We start from the raw sequence: 16276 nt of genomic DNA, 5'->3' as shown, positions 1-16276 counted from the left end.
ATTCGCTTTAAATCCATGTCAACTGAAATATAGGTCTTATCTTTTATATATTATGATTTTGGATGATACACATATCTCCTTTTCTACTCAGCTGAATTATGTCGCCGGTCCGCGAAATTATTCATACACTGATTTACATTCCAGGGACCTGAGCTCCATGGAATAAATGGATCTCCTACTGAGCGCACAGGTTCTTTTTTTAATCAATCGTCGTATCATCCAATTATCATAATTTATTTCTTCACGATCAGAACGAACAGGTCGATATTGATCGCTGCGCGAGGATTGCATTCAAAATAAAATGTCTGGTTTAATTACGGGTTGTTACCGTGAGAAGGGGGCGTCACCGGAGAGGGGGGCGAGGGAGTGAGGGCTGGGGCCTTGAGCTTATGATAAGGAGTCTTCGGACAGGTGTGGATTCGACGCCCATTGTCGGCGAATTCAAAAGGAAAAATGAACACTTATTTTGAATACACCGACATGTACTTTATTTTCTGATTTATCAGTAAATCAAATAGAGACAATTTTCGCCTGAGCACTGTGTTTTTTTACGAAGGTCTAATTATCATCGTCATCATCATCGTCGCCGTCGTCTTCATCAGCTTCTTCTCTTTGTTCTCTTCTTCCCCCTCCTTCTTCTTTCTCCTCTTCCTCGTGTTCTTGTTCCCCTTCTCCCTCTTCAATGATATTCATATTAGAAAATTGGTTATGTCTCTATTTCATTTCCCTTTTTTCCCTTGTAATTCCGTGGAATTAAGTCTTATTCAAGAAATCCATAACCGCCAGGTTTCCATGTCGGCAAGCAGTTACGTTACTCTGAATTTCATGTAAATAAACTTGCCGGCGGAGATGAAAGCTAAAACATGGGCAATCACTTCCCGCTGGTACGATTAATGCATACTAAAATTATCGGCTTATTTTGATCATTCGATTTATAAGGAAAATGTAATATATCACTTTAAATAGGGCTATTAGTCGAGAAACGACTTGCCGCATTCAATGTGTTAATATATAGTTTGTGTTGTATGTCCGAACGTGAAAATTCATTCCCATTTTCATGATTTTAGTATTTTTTGTTCAAAACTGAACAGACTTTAGCTAAATAACAAAATCAAAATAAATGAAATGAAAATAATTGTTTGAAATTCATGAACTGAAATTGGACGAACGTGTTTACGTTTATCTCTCGCGGAATCCGAAAAGTTGTATCAATTATCCATTTCGGTTCTATTTCCTATTTGCCGGCGTGTTGTTTTCGTTTAGGATATGTATATGACCTTTTGAAGAAGGTGTTACGTGTATGTGTTTGGCATTTTAATAGATCGACAGATCATTTGAATTGTAAGGTTAATCGAATAGTATTGCAGTTTGATTGATGACAAATATGCTCTGATAATCACCGTCGAAACGACCAGGGGTGGTCGGAACAGAGCATTAAAGGGTTGTATTCTGAAAGTGATATGATTTGAACAGAGAGTGAAACCAGACAAACAAAACACTGATAATTTCATCCAATTGGACAATTAATAACGAAGTTATTAAAATCTATGCATTGCGTGTATTTCGATGAAAATACTTCTTTGCACATGCAAAGCTGATAAATGGCCACTTTCCCTTATTCTTTTGTATTTATATGTGAAATCATATTTAGTCAAAGTTTTTCCTCCAAAATTCAACGAGATCGGATTGGCTACTGATTTAACCTAGGATAATCTCTACTGCAATACATCTCGCTACAAGGGAGACATACATGTTTCATACACATCTGTATGAAAATGTAAAACAATTGTTATTTGATGTAATAGAATACATGTTTGAAAAAAGAAAAGTGGGACATAACTCCATATTTCATATTTACATCGGCGTGCATGTGACTGTTTTTCCACTAATGTTAAAAATTACCATTCAATAACTTAGTCATTTTTTGTAATAAGATTATCATGATTTTAATGAAATTTTCAGCATTTTGCTCGGTAAATCTTACTCTATTTATTTAGCATGAGATACAGTGATTTTCAGCCTGATGTACCTCTTCAATATTGTGATAGCCTGCGGTATGTTCGGTCCACAAGTACACTTGTAATGGGAAACCACGCTTGAATATGACACTATTTTTATGTAACCACCGCACGCATTTGCACTGGATTTGGATTAATTTTAGCCCTCTTATCTTCATCGGATAAACAGGTTATAATTCCAAAATCGGCCATGCACCTTAATTTTTTTCGTCAATACAATTAAAAATGTACAACGAAGACGGTTGGAGAGGATCTTCATTCCAAAATTGACCGATTTTCATCATCTCTGCCAAGGCGGGTCACAGAAGACTATTTGTTTTAAAAAAGTAATCAAAATCGGCACTTTGCGCTCCCCCCGCACTCCACCCCTCCCCCAATCTATGTACACACACGCGCTCGTCATGATATCAATGCATGTGTGATTGGAATCCGATTTCATAAAGACTTGTAATGATAGCAAATGCATAATGTCTATAGCAAGTTTACTATTAGCCAATCAACTTGAAGGAATTCAGTAGCTTTTAACTGTCATTTCAAATTTGTTATTATACGAAGTCAAATGAAACGGGTCCCAGGTCACATGACTAGATCGTTGTTCGGCATTGACGTATTTTCTTTCTCGAATCCAGCGCCATTAAGGCAACCTCACTAGATGCTTCCCATTAATGGTCTCATCTGGTGTTTTGCCAATTCAAGGATCACCGCTTTATCTAATGATTCAATTACCAGCGTTTTCTTATTCAGCTTTTATTCTCATTTTTTTCCTTTCATTACGTTTGTACGGTAAAATGCGTGTTGCAGTGACGTAAACAAAAAAGAATGTAGAGTTTATTTTCAAGTCGTCACGATCATACATGTTTTTGATCAATCAGGACCGGCGTGACAAACTGCTGTTGTTAATCGTAAATCGACCAAGATACGGTTTGAAAGACAATCTTAAACTTTGTCGCTTTGAGAAACAGTTTTCGACCCATTGTGAATAAGTCCGACCCTAACAACAGTACGGAATTAGTTTAGTTTACCACTATTATGGCTTAAGCTAAATCTGTCTTGGTTACATATTTATAGGATTTAGCAAACATTCATAAACAGGCGTGTACATTGGAATACTTATTTTTGTGATACTTTGTGTGCCTTTTTTTTGCATTGCAAAAATTATTTCGGGAAATTCTTTTGGTATTTGCAGGCGTAATTGATGTTAGGAAACATGTATATACACCTGCGCCATGCTGATTTTTATCTATTGCCTTTGAAGCTTTCAACCGCGCAACATCTGATAATAGCCATGATAACTTTTTTCCCCTTTTCTGTAGAAGTATTACTTGATTGAGAAGATAAACGGATGTAAACATATATCTATTTTTTTTAAAAAGACACTCGTATCGATTATGAAATTCAATTTCTTTTGAGTGTTTTGCCAAAGATGTTGACTTTTAGATTAGCGCTTTATTAAGATTGATGGAGTTGTCTATTGATGGAGTTGTCTATTGATGGAGTTGTCTATTTCTTGCCTGATTTAGAGATTTATAATTCTGGTATTGTATTTATCATGACTGCCATGTTCTGCCGAGCACCTCTTGACATTTTCTTTATTTTCGCCCCTTCCACTACATTCATTCCATATTAAAGAGTCCATTGTTTCATTAACGTTCACAGACATGTCATTGTTTTCTCTGTAGCATCTTCGAACCGAACCTAATTTAGCCTCCTCCTTCATCGATTATCACAAAAGTTAATAGTCCTTTTTTAAACAATCAGTTTGCGTTCTTAATTGAAAAGGTAAAACAAAGTAAAATATAGAAAAAAATCATGCAGAAAGCGTAGTGACAACAGAGACAATTCGCTTGTTTCATGCTTGTTTTTTTTTCAATACAAATTTCCATTTCTGGGGATTGTTTCATGAAACCTCTTGGCAGTGATTTCCACTTACTAATTTGCTCTCAGTCAATCAGGGCCCGTCTTACAAAGAGTTACGATTGATCCAATCAATCGTAACTCTATGGAAGTCCATCTGTGTCATAATTTTTTCTACAGGGAATTTGCACAATGTCCTTTGTAAACAAAGAGAAGCACAGTGAATTTTTAAGAAAACAATGAATGCATGAGTGCTTCATAGCCAGAAAACACTTTGAACAAACATGCATAATAGATGTTGACTTTTACTGGCCGTCTATAGTTGCGATTGATCGGATCAATTGCATCTCTTTGTAAGACGGGACCCTGGTGTATTGATTCCAATTGTTTATCACAAACAGTCGGTGAAAAACCATTGATTATTAATTTGTTTCATGAAATTTTCCCCTATTCAACTTGAAATTTAGGACGTTTCTAATAGGGAGCAATGTATGGGATAGCAGTTATAATATGCTTAAAATTCGTCTTTTTAAATCTTAAATAATTGATCATGTCATATCTTTGTTGGCCAATTTCAGAGGTGGGGTTTAGTAGAAATTTGTAATAATAGTTTTTGAGACATTTTGTAGTGCAAAATATTTCTTTTTCTTTTTCATTCATATTTCCTTTCTCTTAACCGCTTAGAGGCAATTCGCAATTTGCGGTGTATAAAATGATTATTATCATCATTTATTTATAATTTCTCAAGAAATGTGGATAATCTTTTGAAAAAATTGTTGTGAAAATTTACAGTATTTCAGGAAATTGCGAGGATTTGTATAAACCTTTTTCATACTGTCACGCCTGTTCTGCGTGAGATTTGTGACATTTCTAATTGGTAGCAATATATGGGAAAGAAGTTTCATAATTTTTCAAGAAATGTGGATACATTTTTGAAGAAAAAAATGAAAATGTAAAGCATTTCTGGGAAATGTGAGGATTTGTGCATAGAACATTTAACATATTAACTGTTATCATCTTGTCACGCCAAATTTATCCAGACTGAATCCAGAATGAATGCATCAGTGTGCAACCATTTCATTTAAATTTCACAGGCCTGCGGAATATCTTGAACTATTCCGTCCTTATTGTTGGCGAATGACAACATAATGTTGAACGTGCATGTTAACTTTCTGACGTCTCCCTTGCTATTAATATAACAGTTGACTGCTGCCTTGGGGGCCATTGCTGCCGGGCCGTTTCCATCCGATTCACAAATTATGAGGTAACGAGCAGGAGGAGTTGACAGCCCTTCCTCTTATTAGCACATTTTTTCTAGTTGGAACATAAACAATGAGGTTTTGAGTCATGTTCACTCCGTGCCATCCAGGCATGCCAGGCGGGGGAGATCGTAAGCTGCGAAAGGAATGACGCCAAGGGAACGGCAGTAAACTTGACATTTTGAAAGAGTATGGCAACGGAATAGGCCGGTCATCTTGTGGTATTTATCGCCAATTAAACGTCCCGAACATGCATGAAAATGAAAGGAAATGAATATAAAACAGTGCATCCATGAGAATGGATCACATATATATTTAGAACATCTTTTAATCTCAGACTCGATTTGTAAAACAGTATCTCGTTTCATCCAAGTTTTTTGAAGGACGAAATGCCGGCAACATGATAGTCAGTTATGATTTTTTTAAATATTGCATGCATCACGTGTATTACGTAGTTGTGTCAGGGTACTTTGATAAAAAAAGGAATTATAAGTCCGATGTCAGGACTGTCCATGGACGCCCACTGCCTACTTTACTCGAAATACGTGATAGCTGTGTGTTTGGCAAAGCTGGGAGTGCGAGCTACTTTCGAATGTCAGAGCTAAGAGTAAGATAACTCCTTGGTTTTGCGAATACGATAAAGGAATTCACGCCCACCGAATAAATAACAAAGTCGAGTTTGCGTTTCATTTCAATTTGAGAGATTAGTACTAAGGTAGGCTAAATTCGCAGACTCAACGCGCGCCAGGGGCGGAAATCTCTCCCTTAAGGTAGGGGGGACAAGGGGCTGGAAAATTAGAAAGGAAAAAAAGTTCATCACCCCAAATTTAAGGTCATTTCGACAAAAATAAATTTGACAAGCAAAAAAAATGTCATCATCCCGAAAGTAAGGTCATCTCGTCCTAAAATACATGTTTAATTTCGATTTTGAATGATGTATTTCTTACCGTCATAAAAGACCACAAATAATAGGGGGACATTTATATATTGTGTCCCCCTACTATTTTGAGTAGGAGGGACACGTCCCCCCCCCCCCCCCCCTCCCTGTGATTTCCGCCCATGCTCAACGCAAATGTACATGTAATGCGTGGAGTTCGTGAGTAAAGTGGAGATTTCTCTCTAGTATATCACTGAATTGCGGATTCTTGCGTTGATTCTATGGCGGGTATTGAACAAATTTACGTACGTAATATAAAGACAGGTCGCTGTCGTGTCCTGTTGAAGCAACAACTAGTGCACTCCAATTCCATAGAATATAATTGTAGCGTCTGCAAAAAGCTAACATAGTTTAGATAAAGCAAACAGTCACACTGAAGATCACTAACACAGATAAGCACATGTGGGGAAAGTCTATTGGTATTGTTTTGAAAAGACCCGACATCTGATTGGAATATCATGCTTATTTTGCTAATTTCTCAGCAGTGTTACATTAATTTATTCCCGAGTCATTATGCACTTTTTTGTACTTAAAAACACTTCGGTGGTCATTTTATTAGATTCTGTTTGAACTCATTTTGAGAATGTTAGCGCAACTGGCATTTATTGATCTAAAGCGGGTGATATTCAAAGAGGACCGATGTAGCTACTATTTACCTTTACGGCGTTCTCACAACACACAAACGCAGTAAAAATGTCATTCCCACTGGCAGTTTTCGGACAGACGGGTAGGATGCTGCAAGATGTTATCTTTCGCTTGTATTCTAATACAAAGACATTGTAGAGAAGGATGGGGAAACGATGGGGAGATGTGCCCCTACAATCTTGTTCATACTTTAGCTCATGAATATTGTGAAACAAAAAACCGCAAATTTGTTTGTGATTAAAGGCAGTAAAATTCGGAACTCAAGAGGGCGCTTTTGCATGTTGTGCCAAGTTCTCAAAATCAAATACGAGCACATTGCGGTTGATATCTGTCAATCAAAGCTGTTTTCACTTCCCATAAGAACTTGCATTATTCCAGGATTCATAAATAATGGAATAATTATTCTGATCAAGCAATCGCCCGCGCTTGTATTTTAAACTCCCAGATGAATCAAGAAGGTATTACAGAGCTAATGAAGTTTTATTCAAAGTGGTTTGCATGTCTGTTATCTTAATGTGTCGTGGGTTGGGAGAGGGAGTAGTTCGAGATTGCTTACTTAACATTAATCTCAGTAATCATTAAGTCCAATGAATGGCTCCGGGGGTTTCCAAATTCACCTGTATACTTTTACTATCTACAGTAGATATTAAAATACTATGTCATCAGAGGTATATATATATATACCTATACCGACTTAGGCCCTAATCTTTGTTCTTCTATTTGCAATATTATATTGATTAGACCAATGGCATAAAAGGACTTTTCTTCTTTATCAAGTGGCAAGTTCATTGTTTTTTCGTACGTTATTTACGATTAAAGCTAGTCAAACAAAGAAAAAAGACCACGGTCTGAAAGATACTAAGAGGAAAAAACAGTACAAGTACACATAAGCATAGGCTTGTAGTTTCAAGATATTATTTTAAATAAATGAATAAGGTTATTCTACACTGATATGATAATAGAAATTATGAAATATTGTGATAATGTTCCCGTTTATTATTTTAGAAGGAATACGTTTATTTGTATATGTAATTGCACCAGAGATAAATGATTGTATTATTGAATTCGTTTATTTTACTTCCAAACTTAAGTATGGAAATATTCATCTGGCCATCGTGAACCGTAATGTCTATTTCATTGTGATCTCATTGTTCAGAATTCCTTGTCAATTACAGCGATTCGGGTCACAGCTGTTTGTGCTCCACTCCCGTCATATTCAGTAAAACAAGAACAAAAAATGGGTAAGACCACAAACTAATTGGAGCGCGAAAACATGCTTGCTATACGGAAGCTCTCAGCGCTGACAAAATGGTTCCGGGGACTTCATGAAAATTTATGTTCGCATTTGGAGAGAATGCTTGTGGTTGTTGTTTGTGCCTCAGTTGAAGACTTTACATATATACTGCCCAAGGATATAATTATATTGGGAGCGTGACTTAAACATCTCCAATATGATTGTAATAAGAAATAAAAAGAAAATTGGAAAATATGCAACTTGTCAAAGTCACTGATTATGACCCCATTAGCATACGTTTACCAATTTTGTTTTCATGACTTGACCAAATTAATATCAGAATATTGGTAACATGATTAAGCTTTGAGGGACATTTTTTTTTATTCTGAATTTCATTGAATAAATATATAAGTTACGAGCTGGAAACGAATTTCTTTGCTACCGATCTATATGTTTTAGCCTAACATTGACTAAATGAATTATATTGTGAATTGCATTATCGGAACGTGTTGATTCTTGCTTACCTGCATAATTTTCAATTAATTTGAATTAATTAGTATTCCAGGATACTGTTGATTTTTGTCAATTTTCCCCATGAAATTGTTCTTGTCTATATCCCTCACGCTGAAGACATAATGACATGTCTGTGATAATGAATCCGAATATAATATCAACTGTGCTGGTCAAGACTTTAAATTCTTCCATCAAGTGACAATAATTTTGATAATCGAAGGCTTATTACGATAGTTTATTCCGACAAACAGTATCATGGTCATCTAAATTGAAAAGATAAACAAAGAACGAGCATCACCATCTCCGATGCATAATGTGATGCAGATATGGATGTTTAAATTGAGAGCATTCAAGAAGGAATCTTCCTTTCTACACCTGCATCTTCTGTTCAGATTTCCTTATTTATTTCGCTGAGCACGTCAACACTTGAATCGGCGTGATCTGTCTTAAGGTCACTTGATGAAAGCATCTTCGAGCCAAATCATCCTTCTTTCCATCACCAGACAATAAAAGTCACCATCAACTAGAAAACTGTGGCCTTTTCCCGCCAAAACGTGAGTCCCGTGATCGGGACGCGTCGGAAGAAAAGCGGCATTCTAAAACATTAAGGTGATTAACTACCCCAGAAGATTCGAACGAGGTGCCATTTTTTTTAAAAGATGATGCATAAGCAAGGGGGGTCGGCGTTCGAGATGGCGAATCGTTAGGCATTTGGACGTGAAGATTTCTTGATGAAGGACAATCACTCACTCCATTTTAAGTTTCTTATCTCAGGGTGTGGAATTGACGTAGTCTCGTTCGATTGTTATTTGTGAATCGACATAAATGTGACAATGCGATGTCAGCATCGTCATCAATTTTCCTTGGGTGCGAATCGACCGAACTAAAGACACTGAATTTTGCTTATACGGTCCCAACGAGCAAACCAAGCACCTTTAGAGAATATTGTCCATTTAGTAATTGATATGGATTGAAACCCAATTAATCAAAATAAACCCCTCAAAAAAGTTTGGAAATCTGAGTTTATCCATTAATTTCTCCCAACTCCCAATTTTACACAATGCATAGTTTGATATTATTCAAAAGATCATTTAATTCTCTTTAAAATGATGCCATGCTTGTTCCGATCATGCCATCAAGTAAAGAGTAGGATTCAAAAGTGTTGGTTGAGGTCTGAATTGAAAAGCTGCAAAACGAGCAGAAATAGTCATGAAAGGTCAATAAAGAACATGATTCTTTTGTCCGTGCCAACAGCGATGAAATCCATTTAAATCAAGTCCTTGCTTTTTCATTTTTTAATGTTTTCTTGTGGTGTATGTAGTGATGGTTCTGTGAGATAACATGGTTTGAGTCGCAGTTTGAAATACCTATGCATGTTTGTTTGTTTGCTTGTGCAGATCGAGGTGTGTTTGATTTCATGTTAATGTTAACAGGTCAAGAGGCATAAAAATAAAAGAAATCGCTGAGAAACTCACTCATCATCATCGTAACAAGAACAGTGACTCTCAATATTGTGTCATTTTGCAACTTTTGAATTTTGACATTGCCCCACATTTCAAGGCAATGCACCATTTCTATAGAATTAAATGATCTATTTATTGGTATCAATCACACATTAATATTCACTAAGCCGAGGAGGGATAATCGATCAAAGTCAGATTTCCAAACTTTTTTGAGGAGTTTAGTTCGACTGACTGATCATGCCGATAGTGTCATGAATGGATATAATTATTTGAACTGAGATTGGGAGCACATAGGTTTGTCCTATTATTTTGTTTCAGCATGAAGACACTCATTCTTTATTACCCCCATGCACACCCTTTCCTCATGGTTAATTTCCGATTCGTCTAATGCCAATTCGTCCAATTGCCAACTCGTTTACTATCATTGGGTCTACCATCAGTTTGTCCACTCACCACATGGTCTACTTTCATGTAGTCTAATGCCATTCCGTCTAATAACCAGTTGGTCCAATAATCTATTTAGTCCATATACCATTTGGTCTGATTGGACTAAATGTTCAATTGTGCAAAATGATGAAAATGAAATGGATATTAGACCAACTAGTTATACGAGACGAAATGGTCATAGACGAATGATCATTTTGACAAAGTGATGATTGGGCCAAATGGTTAATGGACCAAATGATTGTTAGACGAAATGTTGATGGACGGAAAAGCATTAGACTAAATGAAAGTAGACCATGCGGTGAGTTGACGAGTTGGCAGTAGACGAATTGGCAATTTAGCTTCCTCATTACTCGATCTCACATCCTATATCTCTCCATTTCCACTAACATCATACAGTCCTTTCTCACGACGTGGCGTCCGCATGTAAATTGATGTAGAGGTTCGAGCCCTGGTCGCGTCTTTTGGAAGATGGCGTCGGTCCAAGATATAAATCATCATTTCTTATAAATACACGTCATTTAAAAAAATCAATACCCCCGACAATTTACAATCTCACTTAACAAACGATTCAAGTATAAAGCTGCATGCTACCTGTTCCTCTTGCTTGTGTACCATCTATCGGTGTTTATCCATCACCTTTAAACCCCCTAAATAAATCTACTTAAAAAAGCCGGGTCAGCTCCTAAAAAAATTCAATTCCCTTTCAACCAAGGGTCACTTTTCATTTACTCAGTGGCCGCTGCCAATGAACGTATGCCCTCGTTCTTTTTTTCAAGGTAGACAATTGATGATCTAATTTCATTTATAGTTTGGTTGTCCATTTGACCGTTGAAATTAGGCTAGGTGAAGGAAATTTCAATTAAAAAAGAACTACAGACTACAGAGTTATATATCACAAAGGCATAACACTTTTCAGACAGTATTTGATTTTTCGTCGATAGGTATGAAACAAAGAGTTGAAGAAAAATCAAAACGATGAAGTGGAAACCATAAAACTGTATGATGACACATTATTTTAGTCAAATAATTCTATTCGTACTTTTTATATGAGGAAATCATTTTGTTCGTTGCTGAGGATTGGGGCAATTATTGTAAAATTTTCTTCCAAGGAAATGTGTGGAAATTTATCCATTAACCTATAATGAGATACCATACTTTCTTGATTCCGGTGAATAGACATTGACAACCGAAAGCTGAGATTTTATTGCAAACAATGAATTTATATCATGTCTTGATCCTCGCTTCCTGTGTACAATTTCCATTATTCAGACGAGATGAAAGCCCTTGAAATTATCCTTGTGCCTCCCAATTTGAAATGCATTGAATGCATTAAGAGATGAAATCGAATGAAGGAAATGAGATTTAAAAAAAAAAGATTGAGATCTGGAGAAGCAACTGTTCTAAAAAGTTGCGTGGGACTTTTATTGTTACGCCGTTTCCTTGCTGTTGGAAGAACGTCAATATGACGCCGATCCTGACGCAGCCGCTACGCGCTATCTACTCCAGAAACTCAGAAAGAAAGAGGAATTTTTATTCACGTGGCGTCATCTACATGTTTTAGTTCATAATAATCGCCTGACCCGTTTTGCTATAATGTCGCCCCCTTTCTCAATGTTGACATTTGAAAGTCTTCTTAATCCAAGCGTTATAAGTACAGGCGTTAAATAACGACTACCAACCCAATACTAGGATTCCCTCTAAATTGCAAAGAGACAGCCATAGCCTCAAGCCGAATCGATGGATAATTTCCAAGCTTTATTGCGTTTTTATTTTCCAGAGTCTTGCCTTATTTTACGTGTGTTTAAGGCACGACAGAACTGGTTCACATTATGGGAAGTAAAACCAAACACTTTACAGCTTTAGCAGATATCCTTTCTTAGCTCGTTGTTTATTTTTTTATTTTATTTTCATTTTTTTGCTTAAGCCTAATATCAACTTGCCTCAATATGTCTTAATTGTCTTTCTTTACCCTTTTCCTACTTATCTTTATATTTATACAGTTCATCTGCCGTTGATTTGGCAGCCAGACGCGGTGTGTTCAGTCGGAGGCATTATGGATCAGTCGAACTGGTGAGTTCTTTTTTTCTTGAGTCACCTTGGTTCCGCTGTACTTAAAAAACCCCATGAGTTCGTGAACTTGTGAAATTTACCTTTTACAAAATGATTATAAGGATAGATGTTTGACTAAGCAATGCGGATACATGCATGCACCAAACACCTTTAGTGATATAGAACCAAACCTACCATGATCTAATAGTTTCGTTATATTTTCAAAATATAATGACAACCTACTTTTTATCTTGGACATTATTAAGAGTATATATCTATTTAAAATCCTGAAATTGACTCAATCTTTACATGAACAATTTTAGTTTTGCGAATGTATTAATCTTCATTTCCATTTTGAAGTATCATCAGTTATAGGTTTGGACTATACTTCTTGGTTTCTGTTGATTTTAATTGTACCATTAATGGTTTTTATACTTGTTTAAAAAAGATACTTGTTTAAAAAGATAACATTCATGTTCACATGTTCACACCTGAATTTGGGGGAGAGGATGTAGTTGGGCGTTTTCCCCATCAGTATTGCCTGATTTATAGCAGAAGTGGTATACAACGTACCCTATTTTGATGAACTTGATGTAGCTATTATCGTATCATGATCATTGATTTTTTGGGGGGGCCAATAATGTTGGAAAGGTAATGATGAAATGAAATTAATGAATTATTAAAATACTATGTACATGCTGCTTTACCAACAAAGATGAATAACAATCTGTTCATAATATAGGAGATGTGACGTTCTGACATTATGCGTTCTAATCAAAGAAAATACTCGGCAACAATGACGTCAAAGTGCAGAATAATTCCGGTGTGTCCGAATTCTAGAGGACTTCTTATTCAAACACAATTTGATCTATTCGAAATTTTACCGTTATCGTCCTTGCGGCATTTTAGCAAATTGAGAAACTGTGAAACGCTGAAAGATGTCAAGATCAGACTTTTTTAGTGTTCAGTCTCCAAGCAAGGGCTGTTACTTTTGCTTTTAATGCTAGAGCAAAGTGATACCGGCACACCGCTGTCAAAATACAGATACTTTACCCAAACACTGTTCTGGGAGAAGAAAATCAATTACCATTTTTTTTTCACCAAAGCACAAACCAAGCAGCTGTTTCGAACACATGGTAGTAATGGAATCCAGCCTGTGACTCGGAACAAGATTTGGGGTGCACTAGATTATTTGACAAAGGTCGTGGCAATGAGTGCGACAATCGATGGTATACTCGGTTTCTTCATTTCCTAAGGGAAAATGTTTATTTCCTGTCTTTGATGATATCAAAATAATCACCCTCCCGTTCCAACTAGATGTATGGAAGTATTGTACAAGATTAATATTTCCGAAGCTTTAGTTGGTTTCGCCGCTAAAGCTTGCTTCATTTGAATGTTATCATTCATTTATTTATGAAGAATTAGATAATAACCTTCAAAATCCATAAAGTATCGCCGGACAACCTTCAAGTTGGTACCCACTAGAAAATCATCGAGACTTTTTTTGAAAATTAAATCAGTCTCTAAATGCATTTGCAGTACCTCAATCGTGTTTTTAAAGGTGCATTCAATTCAGAAAATTTAGCCTGAAGTTTTATCCGATAGTTACAGTGCTCCTAAGCCAATCAGAATCAAGAAAAAGGTTGTCTGATCTGAAAACTTGTCAGATGATAATATTGATGAAACGATCCACGATTATCAAACCCTCTATTGTGATGTGTAATAATTTACTTTTCACAAATGATTTCCAAATAGGTTCGTCATTTTTTCATTTTCCACAAAGCTGATAGTTATTCGCTTCCTTTAAAAGGCATCCATCTTCATGTCCCAGACGCTCACCTTCACCTGACCTGCATTGATAATGATATTACCAACTCCTTAACACCAAAAACCCCTACGCCGAAGCGAGAATCCTGTCAGGCTCTCTTCCATCGTCGTAATGTTTTTATTGTAGCTGAAATTTGACAACATTCTTAAATGACTTTTTGATGTCTGCTCGAACGATCGGGTCAGTCATGTGCATTTAAACATTCTCAAGTGGTGTCCTAGAATATTAGGGGGCGCTTTGGTGATGGATCTGTATGCTTCAGGTCATAGTAGGTGGGACCACTGATATGTCCTTGTTCGAGATGGACAAAAGATTGCAAATACCATGGAGCAATATATAGCTCCATGCAAATACTGTCTTCTTTGTACTAAAATTAGTTTGATGAGAGGGATGATGAAGAAGATGGGAGGGGGGGGGAAGGGAGGGTGGGAGGAAGGATGGGAGGAGAATTTTTTTTTTTAGGTAAGCTGTTAAGCACAAGTACCTAACTAAAGGGGTATAATGTTATGCAATATCTGTCCTTCCATTGCTTATACTCTGTCTTTGCTAGATGGACGAAATTCTTGCAGGCAACTAACTTTGTAAGTGCTTTTTACATCCATTTATCATCAGTTCTCTCGTATCGTAATTCACCACAAATCACGACTTTTGGCTGTACGAATACATGCAGTAATAATGATAGATGTGGTATCGTGCTTTGAGAAAATCGCCTTCTTACTTTTAAGAACTGACATGGCATTAACGTGGTTGTGGATACTGATATCTAGCTATTGTATCCTCTTCTCTGAAGCGCACTACTTTTGATCCATCGAATCCTTTAAAACATATTTAATGGAATCGGTAAGCAGAGATTTAAGAATTGCTCTTTTGTTACTTTAAGCGAAATATGAGCTGTTAGTTTCTTAAAAACCACTGTGGTGGGAGCACGCTGTTGTGGAACCTGATTTCCCCTGATGAACCTGACCAAACCAAAGTATATTCTTCAGAACTTGTGGAAGATCCTGCGGTTAGGTTACTTCCGGTTTGTATACAGGGAGTTGGTGTTAGCCACATGATTATAGATCGCACGATTTTGATATTTTTTTAAATAAGAAGGCATAAAAAAGAGAGAAATGGTGAAGACATTGGTTTTGTCTATAGAATTAAAGGCCAAATCTTAAGTCACTTTTGCAAAGAAGCAAATATGGGTTTGTCAATCAGTTCTGGTTTTGTTTCATACAAATGCCTACTCCTACCAAATAGAGGGGAAATGTATGCACGGGTGAAACGATAAAAAAAATTGTATGAAAAAATACCCAATCTTTTTCATTTATTTATTTTTTATGAAATGCGCATTGTAGCTAATAAAAATCCTATGCGCAACACATTTTGCAGATTCTATTTTCATTGAAAGTTACTTTGAACTCAACTTTTTTTTATAGTGCAATTTGGCGCTCCATCATCATTTCATCCTGATGTTTGTGAACAGCTTTATGAAACTCCCACCTGCTGCCTTCACGACTTCCCTGGCATTAAGGATAATCAAAATATCTAGAATGTAGTATTAGGGGAGATAAAAGAGTCCCATTAAATTTTCCAGTAGGTGTAAAATACTATTGGTAATGTACAATCAGCATTAAGAGTGTTGATTTGGAATAGGCGCTTTTCTCTGTAGACACAGTTTTTCGCTTGACAGCCTCTAATTCCTGTCTATTCCGTTTAAATAGATTTGTGCTGTTTTTAATTATATTTGGTTTTAAAGGCTCTAATCTCAATGACAAACGTAGAAGATGTCTCCGGCAAAATACCAATGCTTATATTATCAAAGAAGTCAATCATCAAATGATTATCAAGGCTATTTCGAGCCATGGTATTTTTCAAGGCCTCTGTTATCGTACAATGCTCTCTTGAAAAGCAGTTTTTATGTACTGAAGAGACCACCCTGTCTAAAGAAAAAAGAATAAATAATTCATGCACTACAGAAAAATATTGAATAGAGATGGTGAGAGGAGACATCCTTGACGGACCCCACCAGCTTTAGACCAATAAT

At 36.4% G+C, this 16276-nt stretch overlaps 1 protein-coding gene across 1 annotated transcript in view; it reads left to right on the top strand.

The window, feature by feature from the left end:
• Positions 1-16276, top strand: part of LOC121428616 (GTPase-activating Rap/Ran-GAP domain-like protein 3) — a 102330-nt gene that overhangs the window by 14010 nt on the left and 72044 nt on the right. Inside the window, 1 exon segment of the mRNA XM_041625377.1 lies at positions 12371-12440. Within this exon segment, the coding sequence (XP_041481311.1) occupies positions 12371-12440 (70 nt within the window).

Source organism: Lytechinus variegatus, chromosome 15 (assembly GCF_018143015.1).
Source record: "Lytechinus variegatus isolate NC3 chromosome 15, Lvar_3.0, whole genome shotgun sequence".
NCBI classification, from domain to species: domain Eukaryota; kingdom Metazoa; phylum Echinodermata; class Echinoidea; order Temnopleuroida; family Toxopneustidae; genus Lytechinus; species Lytechinus variegatus.
Note: the sequence above shows the minus strand (reverse complement) of the source record. Positions and strands in the feature narration are given on the sequence as shown.